We start from the raw sequence: 16,670 nt of genomic DNA on the forward strand, positions 1-16,670 counted from the left end.
AATAGGGGTATGTGTTCTATTTCAAATGTGGTCCCTGAGTAGGCAAATACAGGGGGTCAATGTTGTGTAAGTACAGTAAATGTTTTTTCTTCACATCAGGTAAATGTGGAGATGTTGTCAGTGCTCTGCTGCATATGATATGTAGATTAACTCAATTTAAGAAATGCCCAAAACGCCATGTTCATAAAGTGGGATTGGTTATGTACAGTAGCTGGTATTCAAGTTGTTTGAGGGAATTCCTGCCAGAAGACTCCCACTGGTCCAATGGAATGAGAAACAGTGCAGTCTTTGGCAGATAAATGTACACTCATCCTTTCATGTTGTTCAGACAATATTCTACACTGAACAAAAATATAAATGCAACATGCAACAATTTCAAAGATTTTGCTGAGTTAGTTCATATAAGGAAATCAATCAATTTAAATAAAGTCATTAGGCCCTAATCTATGGATTTCCCATGACTGGAATAAAGTTAAGCATCTGTTGGTCAGATTCCTTAAAAACAAGCTAGGGGCCAAGATCATAAAACCAGTCAGTATCTGGTGTGACCACCATTTGCCTCATGCAGCGCGACACATCTCCTTTGCATAGAGTTGATCAGGCTGTTTATTGTGGCCTGTGGAATGTTGTTCCACTCCTTTTCGATGGCTGTGCGAAGTTACTGGATATTAGCTAGAACTGGAACATGCTGTCGTGCACATCGATCCAGAGCATTCCAAATGTGCTCAATGGGTGATCTATCTGATGAGTATGCAGGTCATGGAATGTTATTCAGCTTCCAGGAACTGTGTACAGATCCTTGCAACATGGGGCCGTGCATTATCATGCTGAAACATGAGGGGATGGTGGCGGGTGAATGGCACAATGGGCCTCAGAATCTCATCACAAGATCTCTGTGCATTCAAATTGCCACCGATAAATTGCAATTGTGTTAGTTGTCCGTAGCTTATGCCTGCCCATATCATAACCCCACTGCCACCATCGAGCACTCTGTTCAAAGTTGACATCAGCAAACCGCCCGCCCACACAAAGCCATACACGCCGTCTGCCATTTTCCAGGTACAGTTGAAACCGGGATTCATCCGTAAAGAGCACACTTCTCCAGCGTGCCAGTGGTCATCAAAGGTGAGCATTAACCCACTGAAGTCATTTATGACCCCCGAACTGCAGTCAGGTCAAGAACCTGCTGAGGACGGCGAGCAAGCAGATGAGCTTCCCTGAGACGGTTTCTGACATTTTGTGCAGAAATTATTCAGTTGTACAAACCCACAGTTTCATCAGCTGTCTGGATGGCTGGTCTTAGACGATCCCGCAGGTGAAGAAGCCGGATGTGGAGGTCCTGGGCTGACATGGTTACGGTCTGCGGCTGTAATTTTGAGAGAAATAAGCTTTTTGTGTGTATGGAAAATGTCTGTCAAAAGTTTGGACACCTACTCATTCAAGGGTTTTACTTTAGTTTCAATATTTTCTACATTGTAGACTAATAGTGAAGACAAACTATGAAATAACACAAGGAATCATGTACTAACCAAAAAAAGTGTTAAACAAATAGAAATATATTTTAGATTATTCAAAGTAGCCACCCTTTGCCTTTATGACAGCTTTGCACACTCTTGGCATTCTCTCAACAGACTTCATGAGGTAGTCACCTGGAATGCATTTCACTTAACAGGTGTGCCTTGTTAAAAATTTGAGGAATTTCGTTCCTTCTTAATGTGTTTGAGGCAATCAGTTGTGTTGTGACAAGGTAGGGGTGGTATAAGATGGTCCTATTTGTTAAAAGACCAAGTCCACATTATGACAAGAACAGCTCAAATAAGCAAAGAGAAACGACAGTCCATCATTACATTAAGACATGAAGGTCAGTCAATACGGAACATTTCAATAACTTTGAAAGTTTCTTCAAGTGCAGTCGCAAAAACCATCAAGCGCTACAATGAAACTGGCTCTCATGAGGACCGCCACAGGAAAGGAAGATCCAGAGTTAACTATGCTGCAGAGGATAAGTTCATTAGCGTTACCAGCCTCAGAAAATGCAGCCCAAATAAATGCTTTAGAGTTCAAGTAACAGACACATCTCAACATCAACTGTTCAGAGGAGACAGCGTGAATCAGGCCTTCATGGTCGAATTGCTGCAAAGAAACCACTACTAAAGAACACCAATAAGAAGAAAAGACTTGCTTGGGCCAAGAAACTCGAGCAATGGACATTAGACCGGTGGGAATCTGTCCTTTGGTCTGATGAGTCTAAATTTGAGATTTTTGGTTCCAACCGCTGTGTCTTTGTGAGTAGAACGGATGGCTATTTGACCAAGAAGGAGAAAGATGGAGTGCTGCATCAGATGACCTGGCCTCCACAATCACCCCACCCCAATTGAGATGGTTTCGGATGAGTTGGACCACAGAGTGAATGAAAAGCAGCCAACAAGTGCTCAGCATATGTGGGAACTCCTTTAAGACTGTTGGAAAATCATTCCTCATGAAGCTGGTTGAGAGAATGCCAAGCGTGTGCTAAGCTGTCATCAAGGCAAAGGGGGGGTTACTTTGAAGAATCTCAAATATAAAATATTTTTCTTTTTTGGTTACTACATGATTCCATGTGTTACTTCATAGTTTTGATGTCTTCACTATTATTCTACAATGTAGAAAATAGTAAAATTAAGAAAAATCATTGAATGAGTAGGTGTCCAAAAATTTGACTGGTACTGTATATTAAATCTCCACCACCACTAATATGTTTCCAGCAAATGTAGCTTTCTGTTAAGTCAACACAAATTGCAACAGTTCATTGTCAAAAAGAATACAGGAAATCCCCAAATAGCCAGAATAAGTGTGACAAACATGGTTGTGGAAAATAAACTAGCCGTCTTTCAATGTTGTACTAAAGTCCTGCTAAACCAGTGTCCTTCAGGGACCATTACAATACAAAATATAAACTAGAAGACTGTTTCTTGGGACACTAAAGACATACTGTATGCCAAAATATATCAATTCTTGTTTGGCAAGGCAACAGCAGTTTGAGTCAACATCTTGAGGATCAACACAGCATCATTATCAGGACTAAAATAGATTGTCATCTGTAATCGTTGTATGCAGTTGTTTTCATTTGATGAACATTAGCCTAACCTCAGCTGAGTCCACTAGTCTTGTACAGTCACACTCTAGAACAGACAGGTTCCAACTAGCAACTATTTGGCCCCCTCCCCCAAAAAACTGTAGTTTTTCTTTTTGTTGAAAACAAAAGGACTGTAAAAACATCAGAAAATCAGCTACAAGTGTTTTGAATTTTGGAAATGTGTCCCAAAGTATTACCATGCATAATAGAGATGTGATCGTATACAAATGGAAGTAAGGTTTGAAATGATCGTTTTAGTCAAATATATCTGTTTGGTCTTCTTGCTGACTACAAATTATTTGTAATTAAGTTCTGGCCCCTGACCATCCGCTCAAGAAAAAAAATTGTCCTGTGGCTGAATCTAGTTGATGACCCCTGGTCTAGAACTAAGGTTGCTCTAGCGTGAGATTATACGTATACCTTGTCATCACTGGTCCTGCTCCAGCCAGAACACTACCAGAGGACTGCTTACCTCAAGCCTGAAAAAAGGCATGGACCGGCTCAGCCTCCAAGGTAAGACGCTTAGCCCTCTCAGACATGCTTGGCTGGGGGTGGATTTACACTACCTGTCTGAGTCAGCGCCCTCTTCTTCTGTAGAAGGTAAGGTCATTACTGGTGTGAGCGTGACAGTCAGCTTACCTCATCTGTAAACCTCTACAGGGGCTTGCTGGTAACAGAAGAAAAGGAAGGGAGTATGGAGGAGCAGGAATGAGTGGAGGGGCTCAACTCAGGCTTGGGATCATCTGATGAGAGAGAGGACGAGAGACAGTGAGAGAGAGCGAGAATCACCCCTCAAACTGTAGATGTTGGACAACGACAACAGAAGTACAAAATAACTTTTATTCATCATCACCCCAAAAAGAGGGCCATTTCATATCACGGTGAAGTTCTTATGAACCAAACAGATGAGATTAAGTGAACAGTTTTTCATCATTGCATCAGAACAGTACAAAACCCCTGGAGATGGTTACGTGGAAGTTCTACGCGCAAAATTCTATCAAATATTATAAAGTCTACACCTGTTGTATTCAGCACGTGACAAATACAATTGGGTTTGATTTGACCTGGCAGCTCCAAAAATAGAACAATCTTCCTTATAACAATGGTAATGACCATTAAAAACAGCTATTTCTTCAAACAAAGTATGATCAATGCTGATATGCGTGAGTATGTTACACTTTACATATTTTCATAATAGCGAGAAAAAAAATGGCATCCCTTTACATTACATAGGGCTTATACCAGAGTACCTACTGTACCAGAGGAAACATAGCTGTCATTAATATCCTGTAAAAGTTGTGCAATACCTACCAGGGTTGGGGGTCAATTCTGTTTTCAATTCAGTCAATCCAGTTCATGAACAAACTGAATTGAAAATGGAATTGACCCCAACTCTGGTACGTACGTACCATTTACAGTAGGCACTCACTTGTTTTACTTGGAATACAGACAGCAGTGGTAACTGCTTGTGCTAACATACTGTACACCATGTAAAGTGTTGCCTAAAGACCCTAAACAGCAAGACCAATGAAGTGCTATGTCACTTTGCATCATTTATTGATTTATACTCTGTTCTACTCAATTGAGGTTCAGTGGCTTCCATTTTCCAACACATATAAGCACAGCAGCTGTAACATTATGGCCAGGTGTTTAAATATAGTATAAAATGATACAATATGCTAACTAAATAAAACATTATGTTTCACTTATCACATTTTAATCAGAATCAGGCTGGTCTAATATACATTTTGACCACTGGTATAGCAAAAATACCAGTGAGTTTATAATTAACTGTAGCAATAAAATACAAAAGGCCAAATCAAAGAAAAACAACTTCCCTCAAGGCATGGTAAAACAACTGAATTAAAAAAGCATGGGCAAAAATATATGCACTATGTTTTGGATATATTGCTTCTGAAATGCTCGGGAACTAAACATTAAAACATTGCATGGCCGTGAAATGAAGAGAAATAGCTAGAAAACCTGTCATATGTAGCATATTTAAGACAATACGGTACATCAGTGCAACATTCATAACAAAAATCCCCAAAGGTTTGACAACTCAGAATACAGCAAAATAGGGATTATTGTCATCATAAAAGGCTATTATGAACTTTCCACAATTTTTATTTATTTATTTTACCTTTATTTAACTAGGCAAGTCAGTTAAGAACAAATTCTTATTTTCAATGACGGCCTAGGAACGGTGGGTTAACTGCCTTGTTCAGGGGCAGAACCACAGATTTTTACCTTCTCAGCTCGGGGATTCGATCTTGCAACCTTTCGGTTACTAGTCCAGCGCTCTAACCACTAGGCTACCCTGCCGCCCCAAAGGAAATATGTGTAATAATTGTAGTAATGGCGAACATAAAACCCTCAAATGAAGGGTACCCTTGGCTATTTTAAATCAAACTGAAGGATATTACAATATCTGTAAAAGAAAGCTCTCTACATAGTCACATGTATAGATGTTCTTCCCACTACCAAATGGAACTCGTACCAAATGTGATATTTCATAACACTAAATTCAAATTATTCGGGTAAAGCTTTTTGATGAGCAAATAGTTTATAATTTCAGTCATTTCGATCTAATATGTCCATATTAAACAGTATAACATTGACAGATAACTATTTTAACATGGTATTGTTTTCCTGTAAACCATAATGATCCAGAAACCTCATTTGCAGTTTGATTTTAGTTTGTTCATCTTTTGCTGGATGTTTATCTGAGAAGAGGCCCCATTTCTCATGTTTCACATTTGTGTCCGTGCACGCACACGCGCACACACAGGCGCACGACTGGGTTGTCACGGAAACAACAATACCGCTCAAATTCTTCCGTCGCCAAACCAACTTAGTTCTCTTTGTCGGCCCCCAAAAAACAACAGGTCGACTTAAATTAAATAGCCAATCCCAGAGTCCACAATAGCTTACTGTATGGCAATAACTTACTGTCTGTCTAGCTCAATAAATACATGTTGCTTCCGCTGGCTTTGGCTAAGAGAGCCGAAGTGCTGGCGTGCGTCCAGCTCACCGCCTCTCCTGAGTGATTATCACTTTTTGGGGGAGGGGTCAATAGAAGGGGTCAATCGATGCGGTTCCCGCATATAGTGAAGCGGTCAACATCCAGCAGGTCCTTTTTAGGGGTCCTATGCTTCAGCTCTGTGCCTTCCATCCCTTCCTCTTCTTTCTGTTCAGGAGTGGCAGGGGGCGAGGGGGTGAGGGTGTCAGGGTCCGGGTCTGGCTCTGGGATGGCTGGGGTTGTGGAGGTAGTGGGGGGAGGCGGTACGGTCTCTGGCCGCAGGGTGGGGCTGGCAGTGGGGGTAGGCTGGGCGGTGATGGAGGTGCAGGAAGGACTGGATGGGGACCGCTCGGACCACGGATCACCTGATGGATCACCTGGCGGGACAGAGAGACAGACAGAGAGATTTAACACAAACATGAACAATACTTGGTAATTTGAGGATTGGAGAAAAGTTAGTAACACTCACACTTACAGATAATAAGCAAGTAAACAAGAACATTGCAAACTTAGTTTTTGATTAGATTTGACTGTAGAGATACAAAATAAACAGGAAAACCAACAAAATTAATTTATAGGAATAAAAACTCCTACTATATATGGTTCGGTCAAAGAGACAAAGCTACATTAATACCAGTAGATTTCTCAAGCTCCACTAATCCTGGCCTTAAATACCAGTCTTCAGTGTAAATGGCGTTCACAAGTTTGGTCGGCTAAACAGAATAATTCATGACCTCTGATATATTCAAATAAAGTTGAGTGAAGCAGCAGCAGCATATCAGCACATGGGTTACTACTCTACAGAGACAGCCATTTGCCCAGGGCGCTGACATGCCTCACTTGCATATACAAGAGTGGGTTGCAAATTAGACTTTACCAGGCGAGCAGCAATCAAGTGTGTATGTGTGTATTCGCCAGACTGCATGAAATAAATGTGTGCTCCTTTACAGGCAACAACACAAGGGGATACAGCAGACCTACTTTAGTAAATGCATTGTGGTACTGAACCAGTGGTATAACCAACACACATTTGTGGTCTTTATCCATTCTTTCCTCAACTAGCCATATGCTTTCACCAGAAGCTTCCATGACACAGCCTGAGGGAGACCACAGTTGCTCATCAGTATATTCTCTGCCTCAGACAGTGACCTATAGACATATGGCACCTCCAATTAGATCTTCATCCAAATGGTTATGAAGAACGAGAGTCAAACCAGTCTGTTAGTATGGTACGGCATCCATTGGAACCTGTGGGCTAAAACTAACCCATTTCTCCAAGGTGTTCATTAGGCACCAAACGGAATGAAATAGAGGACTAGTGTTGTCACAATACCAACATTTTACTAATGATACAATAACATGCCAAGTATTATGATACAGAGTAGTACAATTCTGGGGGAAAACTCAGAGCGACGTAGCCTCCTGTTCGCCCCTGTCCCCCACACGCTTGTTTCCGCTTTCTAAATGTTATTCACGTGCTACGCAAAAAACCTGTCACTGATATTCCCATTTCTAGTTAATACAAAACATTTGAATTAACTTAGTAGTAACTTAATAGAATACTGCATAGAATTACTGATTGCTCATATTTGCAAAGGCCTACCTGTGATTTGGCTGGAGGAATGGGAGGAAGGAATATACTGTAAAGGCATAATTATCTGCATGTCATTGGGTCAGTAGGGGGAAAAACTTCTTTACTCTTCAGTTAGCAAAGGCACACTCCCTCCCTCCTGTCTGTCCCACACTCAGTCTCCCTCCGTCCCACACTCTCCCCCCAGTCTCCGTCCCACACTCTCCCCCCAGTCTCCGTCCCACACTCTCCCCCCAGTCTCCGTCCCACACTCTCCCCCCAGTCTCCGTCCCACACTCTCCCCCCAGTCTCCGTCCCACACTCTCCCCCCAGTCCCCGTCCCACACTCTCCCCCCAGTCCCCGTCCCACACTCTCCCCCCAGTCCCCGTCCCACACTCTCCCCCCAGTCTCCGTCCCACACTCTCCCCCCAGTCTCCGTCCCACACTCTCCCCCCAGTCTCCGTCCCACACTCTCCCCCCAGTCTCCGTCCCACACTCTCCCCCCAGTCTCCGTCCCACACTCTCCCCCCAGTCTCCGTCCCACACTCTCCCCCCAGTCTCCGTCCCACACTCTCCCCCCAGTCTCCGTCCCACACTCTCACCCCAGTCTCCGTCCCACACTCTCACCCCAGTCTCCGTCCCACACTCTCCCCCCAGTCTCCGTCCCACACTCTCCCCCCAGTCTCCGTCCCACACTCTCCCCCCAGTCTCCGTCCCACACTCTCCCCCCAGTCTCCGTCCCACACTCTCCCCCCAGTCTCCGTCCCACACTCTCCCCCCAGTCTCCGTCCCACACTCTCCCCCCAGTCTCCGTCCCACACTCTTCCCCCAGTCTCCGTCCCACACTCTTCCCCCAGTCTCCGTCCCACACTCTTCCCCCAGTCTCCGTCCCACACTCTTCCCCCAGTCTCCGTCCCACACTCTTCCCCCAGTCTCCGTCCCACACTCTTCCCCCAGTCTCCGTCCCACACTCTTCCCCCAGTCTCCGTCCCACACTCTTCCCCCAGTCTCCGTCCCACACTCTTCCCCCAGTCTCCGTCCCACACTCTTCCCCCAGTCTCCGTCCCACACTCTCCCCCAGTCTCCGTCCCACACTCTTCCCCCAGTCTCCGTCCCACACTCTTCCCCCAGTCTCCGTCCCACACTCTTCCCCCAGTCTCCGTCCCACACTCTTCCCCCAGTCTCCGTCCCACACTCTTCCCCCAGTCTCCGTCCCACACTCTTCCCCCAGTCTCCGTCCCACACTCTTCCCCGAGTCTCCGTCCCACACTCTTCCCCCAGTCTCCGTCCCACACTCTCCCCCAGTCTCCCTCCCTCTCACTCCTTCCGTCCCCCTCCGCATCCCTCCCTCTCCCACAAACACATCCACACTGCTCCCAACTTGAAAAACGTTAGGCAACAAACAGAATTTAAGGAGCACCAGAAAGAGACAAAACAAATGTTAAATACAGTTTAGTTTTACATTAGGCCTATATGAATCCTACCTTTGAAGTACATCTCATGAGTAGCAGACCCTTTTCCTTTCATTCCTTACCAATCAAATGTCTAGACTTTCAAGTTGACTGGTTGTTAGCTAGCTAGGTAACATGACTGAACGATGTTTGTTAATATCAAACCACCAATCAGCGACCCGTGATTAGTTTAAAACAGCCTGTGAGATGGTTTGTGAAATTTTATAAAATGCGTGAAAAATTGCTCAGGAAGAAAAAAAAGGGAGCTCTGGTAAAATGGGTCACAATTGTGTTTTTTTTACTGTTTCGCCTAGAGACACTGTTATTTTTTGCTGTAAGCATGCCTGTCCATTTTCCAATCTGGCACTCCGAGGCTGCGTGACAGCGAACTTTCAATTGCAAAGCCTACTCAGACTGGCCTGTGCTCTATGTTATACCAGGCGATGAAATTATATAACGTATCTACACTGCTCCAGTGTTACAACAGAAGACTCATTGGGGTCTGCATCCCTGCTCGCCATCACCGCTAAATTAGATTTAAAAACTGATGGAGGAACAGATGAGCAGGAAGAGCGGACGGAGAGAAGCAGGTGAGTGATGGCTGGTAGGGGATGCAGCTGGCTGATCACAGCTGCCACACGTGAGATGTGCATGAAAGTGAAGTGTATATTATTGGACTGGCGCATACTAGAGACTAGTTGCTTTTGCTTAATGTTTTTTACTAAATGTATTAACAAAACTGACTTTATAAACATTGTATAACAGGCACCAGTTGGTTCTTTAGCTCGGTAGCATCCCATGAGACTGTACTAGGGTATTCTATATTGACGTTTTGGTACCATGATATTACCGTGGTACCAGTATAACGTGCAATACTATGAGGGAGTATCTGAACTCGTCCAATAAGAGACGCTTGTTTTCCAACCCAAAACATTTTGCCCTTATGGATGCAGCCCAGAAGAGACAGCCGGGTTGAGTACAGTAGTTACAGATGGGCTAATTAAGAATAGCAGCGGAAGCGTTCAGGCTTCAGGAGACCTTCTGATCCCACATGATATGGTTCGGTGCTTTAACATGTCACATACTGTACTACTGAATCTTTTCTCTGAAAATGGCGGTTCTGTATAAACACAGGAGTGAGGAAGATCTCTGAAGTGACGACGTGGCGCCGCTTGTCGCTCTAATGCTCTCAGCTTAGCGCAGCAGGCTCGTCTGCCACGCTGAAGATCCACACACACGCAGAAATACACAACTAACTATTTATCTCTGTCCCGTGCATTGAATTTCAATAGCAGTTTCGATGTGGATGACAGAGATTGTGTGTGTGTGTGTGTGTGTGTGTGTGTGTGTGTGTGTGTGTGTGTGTGTGTGTGTGTGTGTGTGTGTGTGTGTGTGGGGCACTGCGGGAGTTCAATTACCCGAGTCGGAATACGCATCTGCTCGCTTGAGGCTGGGTTTGGCAAGCTGGAATTGCTAAGAAGAATGAGTAATTTAATGTAACCAAGTGTCTTATTGGAGCTGGGTAGGCTGTATGTGACTGACTGGGTTCGAATCTGGGTCTCCTGCATGCCATAATATTGTGTTAGCACACTAAGCAAAACCCTAGGCATTAGCTCAGGAAGTCTTCATGGTCTTATGCAAGGTTTGTACCTGTTCCCAGGTCATTATTGTAAATGAGAAGCTGTTCCCTCCCTGGTAAAATAAAGGTAAATTAAGATAAATACTAGGGTATTGTCTGTCGCTGGGTAATACTAGGGTATTGTCTGTCGCTGGGTAATACTAGGGTATTGTCTGTCGCTGGGTAATACTAGGGTATTGTCTGTCGCTGGGTACCTGAGGGGGCTGTACATCTGGATGTTTCCCTGGTTCTACTAGGCGTCTTCCCGGGGGCGGCTGTGGAGGGCCTCTCAAACAGTTTGTCCTCCATGTTGGCTCTCTTCACATACACACACGACTTCCCCAGTAGCACGATACTGTTCAACACCTTCAGGGTCACCATCCTACACAGGGAAAAGAGGATCAGTAATGATATTCACCATCCTACACAGGGAAAAGAGGATCAGTAATGATATTCACCATCCTACACAGGGAAAAGAAAAAGATGGTTAGTAATGATATTCGCCACTCTACAGAGGGAAAAGACGATTATTAATGCTATCCAAGGTGAAGGGTTTGCCCACAACAGCAGAATACTGTAGTCATTGAGTGTTTTCATTGTGGACAGGTCTAGATTTGATTGTATACTTAAATACAGATAAGGTATACTGGTATAACCTTTTTGGCACATATTTGATATTCAATAAAAAATTGCCAATTCAAAGGGTTAGCTCAAAATCTCACCGTATTAGGGAATAACAACATTACCCACAAAGTATCCATACTACCCACACTGAGTATGAAGGGCTTTTACTGTGGAAAATGTAAGTTAGGCACCCCAAAAATACACAAACACAAAGTAATTGGCTTTATAACACTCAATACATGGACAAAAAATGTCATTATTAACCAACAGCTTTAGGACACACTAGGCTTCTGCATATCTGAAGCCTATGATGCATTTGAAATCCGATGGAGAGAGACAGCAGCATCTATGTCTGTGGACCAAACGCCCTCAGAGGGTTTTTGCTGGGCTCGTGCTAGCCGTACTGTGGTCTTTGCACAGACACCAGCATCCGTTGGGGACACAGCTATTTTTAAAACGGACGTGAGGGGGTGGGTGGGCACTGGCGATGACAATGTTGTATTCCACCTCAGGATAACTGTTCAGTGGTCTATACCCCAGGGATGCAAACTTGAGGGCCCAAAAAGGTGACACTTTTTTCTCTCTCTCTGAAACATGCAAAAAATCCCTGCTAGGGGTTAATGTCGGTTTTAACTAATTAAACAGCAAAATAATATGATCTACATAATCAGTCTCTGTGTGTAAAATAAAAAGTGGGTAATGTGAAACTAACTCACAGCTAAAAAATGTAAGGAAAGCAATCCGATGCTATTTGTTGCCTAGACTTTAAATGACACTCAAGTCTTGAGAAAACAAAACAATACTAATATTGCAGTTAGCCATGACAGCCTTTATAATAGAACACTTGTGACCACACACATCTAAATATTGCACTACATCTCAAGTAGAAATAGAATGAAAGAAACAGGCATTCTATTTTTGCTCTATTATAGTGGCCACTATAGTAGACATCGATCAAGTGTACAAGGCTACATGTGTGCAAAAATAACATGAACTGAGTAAAACATTTATTAATCCCGCCGCACTCACACAAAAGGGTTACTATCAAGTTCAACACAACAAAAGCAATATCTTTGGGCTACACTGCACGTTATTACATTGTTCACTTTCTGCCTGTGGACATCTGTTCTACAATGTGCCAGCAGAGCATGATACCCTTTGTTGGCATAATTGATCTCTTTCAGGCAGAGCGTACACCTGGCATACCCCTTTTTAATTCACTGTATTGAAAGAGGGAAAGTGTGTGGCGTTTCTTTCACCTCTATTGGCCTACAGTATAAATAAGGCCCAGCTCCAGCTACACTTGATCCCTGAATCCACTTGTTTAACAAGCAAAGCCTAATTTTAACCCAATTCTCTCATTCTGAAAATTAACCACACACTGTAGAGGGAAAACATTAGCTCACAGACAGTAGTTAGTTCGTTAGCTAGGTAACATTACACAGATTGCCAGGGTCCAGTAAGCAACTAACACGTTTAAACCTGAGGAACGGCAAGGAGTCGTATACCAGTTAACGTTAATACTATAGCGAAATGGTTAGGTTACTACCGTTAGCTCATCTGATGTAACGTTCGCAAGCTAGCTGTCTGACTTTATTAGCTAGCTAATTTTCACACAATAAACTCAATAATTTGATCAGCTAAATTGGCTAATGTTGCTCAACTTTTATCTGGCTAACTTAGCTAATGGAGAATTAGATCCAGCTAAGTTACTATAGCAAGATACTTAAGAACACTTTCTCCCTCACCTCAAACTTTACAAATGCCAGTTGTTTTTTGGTTACAGTTCGTGAAGTATGCTTCATCACCTTCTCAATCCCGTTCCTGGTCAGACTTCTCATCTACCTCCTCGTTATCATTCAGGGACGAGCTGCTGTAACTAGCAAACTGCCTTTGCACCCTACTGCTGTCTTTTAAAAAAAAAAATATTTGGGGGGTGGATCAGCTTAATATTGCGGAAAGAATGTTGCTTCCAATGTAATTGTCTGCATCATTTCCAATCCCCCATATTTTTGGGGGTAAATATATATATATCCATTCACGTATGCATACATATACACATATATACATACACATATCTACATAGACATACATACCTTTTTTAAAGAGTATACCCTACTGCTGTCTTTCCAGAGCCCTCACTGAATCTGTAACTAGCAAATATCTTCAATCGCGTGCTGCATTCTATTGTTATGTGAACGATTGGCTGAGCCTTGGACACAGACAGTATTCCTCCAAACGCGCATCACTGTTCGCTTACAGCCAGTAGTGATCTAAAGCCACCACCTCCCAAACCTTTCTCATCGGATCTACACGGTTCACCTAGGTCACCTATTTTGGATTCAAAACGGAGAATTTCGCCGAAAGGTGACTAGTTTGCATCCCTGATACCCACAGGGTGAGAAAAAGAAAAGCCCTATCAAAGCCAAGCAGAAGGATCTTGCTAACGTAACTCAATAGGATCAGACTGGCACGAACATCCACATAGAAAATACACATGGCATAAAGTGGGACTACTTTGCTAACAAGTAATGCTACCTGTATTGCATGACTGACACAGCAAGTTAGTCTAGGAAACGTGTAAAGTGATAACATTTACGCGGTGGAAGAGGTGCTATGTAAATGAAAATCATAATATATGACAAATAATAATAACTTGATTTGAGTCTTACCCCAAGTAGAAGAGCAACAGACAGGAGTAGGACAGGGCTCCCTGTACATTCACTGAACTCATCACCACACGGATTAGCTGTCAATTACAATAGAAAAGAAAAGCTTCAGTAGAAACATTGTTGCATGTGACAGTGGTATGGAAGTAGTCCATTTAATACAACAAAATGGAGTTCTAAGTCAACTACACTGTCCTGAAACTAATAAACTATTTCATACAACAAGGAACTGTTCCTTGATTGATAGCAATAAAACAAAGCAAATAATTAGTGCCGAGTTGCACACTGTCAATCAACATACCCCTACTATTGTAACACTACACTGTACTGTTGTACAAAGCTGATCTTACCAGGACTGCAAGAGGAAGAGGAATGAAGCCCATTCTTCTGGCTACAGAGTCGCTGTAGTCTGTGCAGGCCTGCCCATTGCCAAAAAAAGACTCAATTACACCAGTGAACAAAACCCATTGATTAAAACAGCAGGGATAATGTAATGGGATTCCTAATCACTGTGTTCAAGAGATGCTACTATGTACGTTTTTCTGCCGACTGCTGACGAGATCGAAGGCCAGGCTGGCTCTGTACTCACTGTATACCTGTGGAAGAAAACAGCATCGTCATTATCACAGAGACACACCCTTATAGTTATAGTTTATTATTATACTGTATCGCTATGGTTATGTTGTTTGATATGAAACCTGTAACCATCTGCTATGCCTCTGAGAAACAAATTGATGACACTAGACCACAAGTGACCGACTGGATTTGAAGACCGTATTAGTCGGCAGAAATGAAGCCTAGGTCATTTTCAGGTCTCAGGGAAGGTTCCTTATCATGCGAGCATGGTTCCCCCGAACCGCAGCCGTTACACTCCTCCCCCCTATGACCAACTCCTCCTCGCAAAGTCACGGGACCAATGTATCCGACTGGATTCGAACCCGGGTCTCCTGATCGCCACAGGACTGTGTTAGCCCTCCGAGCTTCAGGTCTTAGGCAAGGTTTCTCACCACACAAGAGCTGGGAATGGGTCACAATTGATGGTGGGATATGGAGCAGCTATAATCCAGTTGATGAGGCTGAGGATGTGGCTGGCGTTTGGTGTGCTAGCCCTGTAGGCCTACTGGGGCATCATGTGACGTGTTGTGATTTAGAAAGAGGGCAGAGGAGGGGAGGAGACCCCGGCATGCCAAAGAGGTTGAGGCACACAGCAAAGAGTGAGGACGACTGGCTAAACATTTGCTGCCTAAGCCACCGTGAAATCCAAAAAGGGCCAACCAACTAATCCTTCAGACTTGAACAGAGCAGACCCTCTCCAGTGAACATCCGTACAATTCACAGTCACACACCCATGTGTGTTTTCCGCAGGGTTGGGGTCAATTATGTTGAAATGTAATCAATTTATTCAGTAGATTAATTACATTTCCATTTAAGATTTTTTTTTAAGCGCCATTTATTCCTAATGGAGATTATTGTTGTGAATGGGGAGTTTCAATTCACTTCCTAGATTGACCTCAAAATACACTGTTCCCTCTTGGTGTGCAACTGCGAACTGTATTAATTATTTTCAGTTCATTGAACTCCCACTCATCAAATCATTAATGATCATCTCCGTGAACCGTCCTTACATCTGCCGTGATCTCGTTGAACTTGGTGATGAAGGCGTGTTTGATGATGTCCACGGCGATCTCTGAGGCGATAACCATGAAGACGTCAGGTAACAACACCCAGAGATGATCTGGAGACACACAGGGACAAGACAACTGACTTGTGAAGTGAAACTAAATCTCTGGGTGGATAAGAACATTGAGCTGAATTCTACATGTACACTATTCTTTCATTACCTTACTGAATGTCTGGTCTTTCTTTTTAATTGACTCAATTGTACATTTCATGATTTCTTGGTTTAATCATGCATCTTGTTTTAGGCTTAGTACAAATACGTTCCGTCACAGGAAGAAAAAGTATTTGATTTGAACACAAGACACAGTACAATCTTCATCACACTCACATCTGGGTCTGCAAGTCTGCCCAAATGTTTTTGGATGAGGTTTAGGTCATACCATAAGGTCAGACCCGGTCAGTGTACGACATTAGCATCATGACCACTGCTGACATTGGGAGGCTTTGGCTGCCGAGGGGGAATGACAGGGCCAGCTGACTGGATTAAGAGAGCGGTCAGAAAGTGCAGCCTTACTCTCATCATCATCACAATGACTTATCCACTAGGGAGTGGATGAAACGCTTTTAAAAAGGGTACCAGGATTCAGGGTGATAGATGGTAGCAGTAACCTAGTGTTATAGAAATCATTTCTTAGTTCATTACTGACTGTAGCCTACATGCTACAACATTGATGAAAAATGCACCTGTTCCTGTGAACATAATAAAATAGATCCAAGCATTATTGTTGCATGTTTATCTGGTTTTGAGTGGATGGGATACAGCTTTTGTCAGATTTGACTTTTCATAGCAGGTTAAGAGAACTTACACAGCAGGTTAGGAGAATTAACATAACAGGTTAAGATAATTAGGTTAAGGTTAGGAAAAGGGTTAGGGTTAGCTAAAATGTAAAAATATATATAAAAAATAAATGTTAATTTGA

The 16,670-nt window shown here is 43.2% G+C and overlaps 1 protein-coding gene across 3 annotated transcripts in view; it reads right to left on the reverse strand.

Moving 5' to 3' along the window:
• Window positions 1-3,941: 3,941 nt before the first annotated feature.
• Window positions 3,942-16,670, reverse strand: part of LOC129858243 (transmembrane anterior posterior transformation protein 1 homolog) — a 30,019-nt gene continuing 17,290 nt past the window's right edge. For all 3 annotated transcript variants that reach the window (XM_055927325.1, XM_055927324.1, XM_055927323.1), the window contains 6 exons: window positions 15,696-15,805; window positions 14,607-14,666; window positions 14,421-14,489; window positions 14,074-14,150; window positions 10,993-11,159; window positions 3,942-6,514 (listed from right to left, as the gene is read on the reverse strand). In XM_055927325.1, the coding sequence (XP_055783300.1) occupies window positions 6,201-6,514; window positions 10,993-11,159; window positions 14,074-14,150; window positions 14,421-14,489; window positions 14,607-14,666; window positions 15,696-15,805 (797 nt within the window). In that variant the 3' untranslated portion in view covers window positions 3,942-6,200. The remainder of the gene's footprint in view (window positions 6,515-10,992; window positions 11,160-14,073; window positions 14,151-14,420; window positions 14,490-14,606; window positions 14,667-15,695; window positions 15,806-16,670) is intronic.

The sequence above is a fragment of the Salvelinus fontinalis genome, chromosome 6 (assembly GCF_029448725.1).
Source record: "Salvelinus fontinalis isolate EN_2023a chromosome 6, ASM2944872v1, whole genome shotgun sequence".
NCBI classification, from domain to species: Eukaryota; Metazoa; Chordata; class Actinopteri; order Salmoniformes; family Salmonidae; genus Salvelinus; species Salvelinus fontinalis.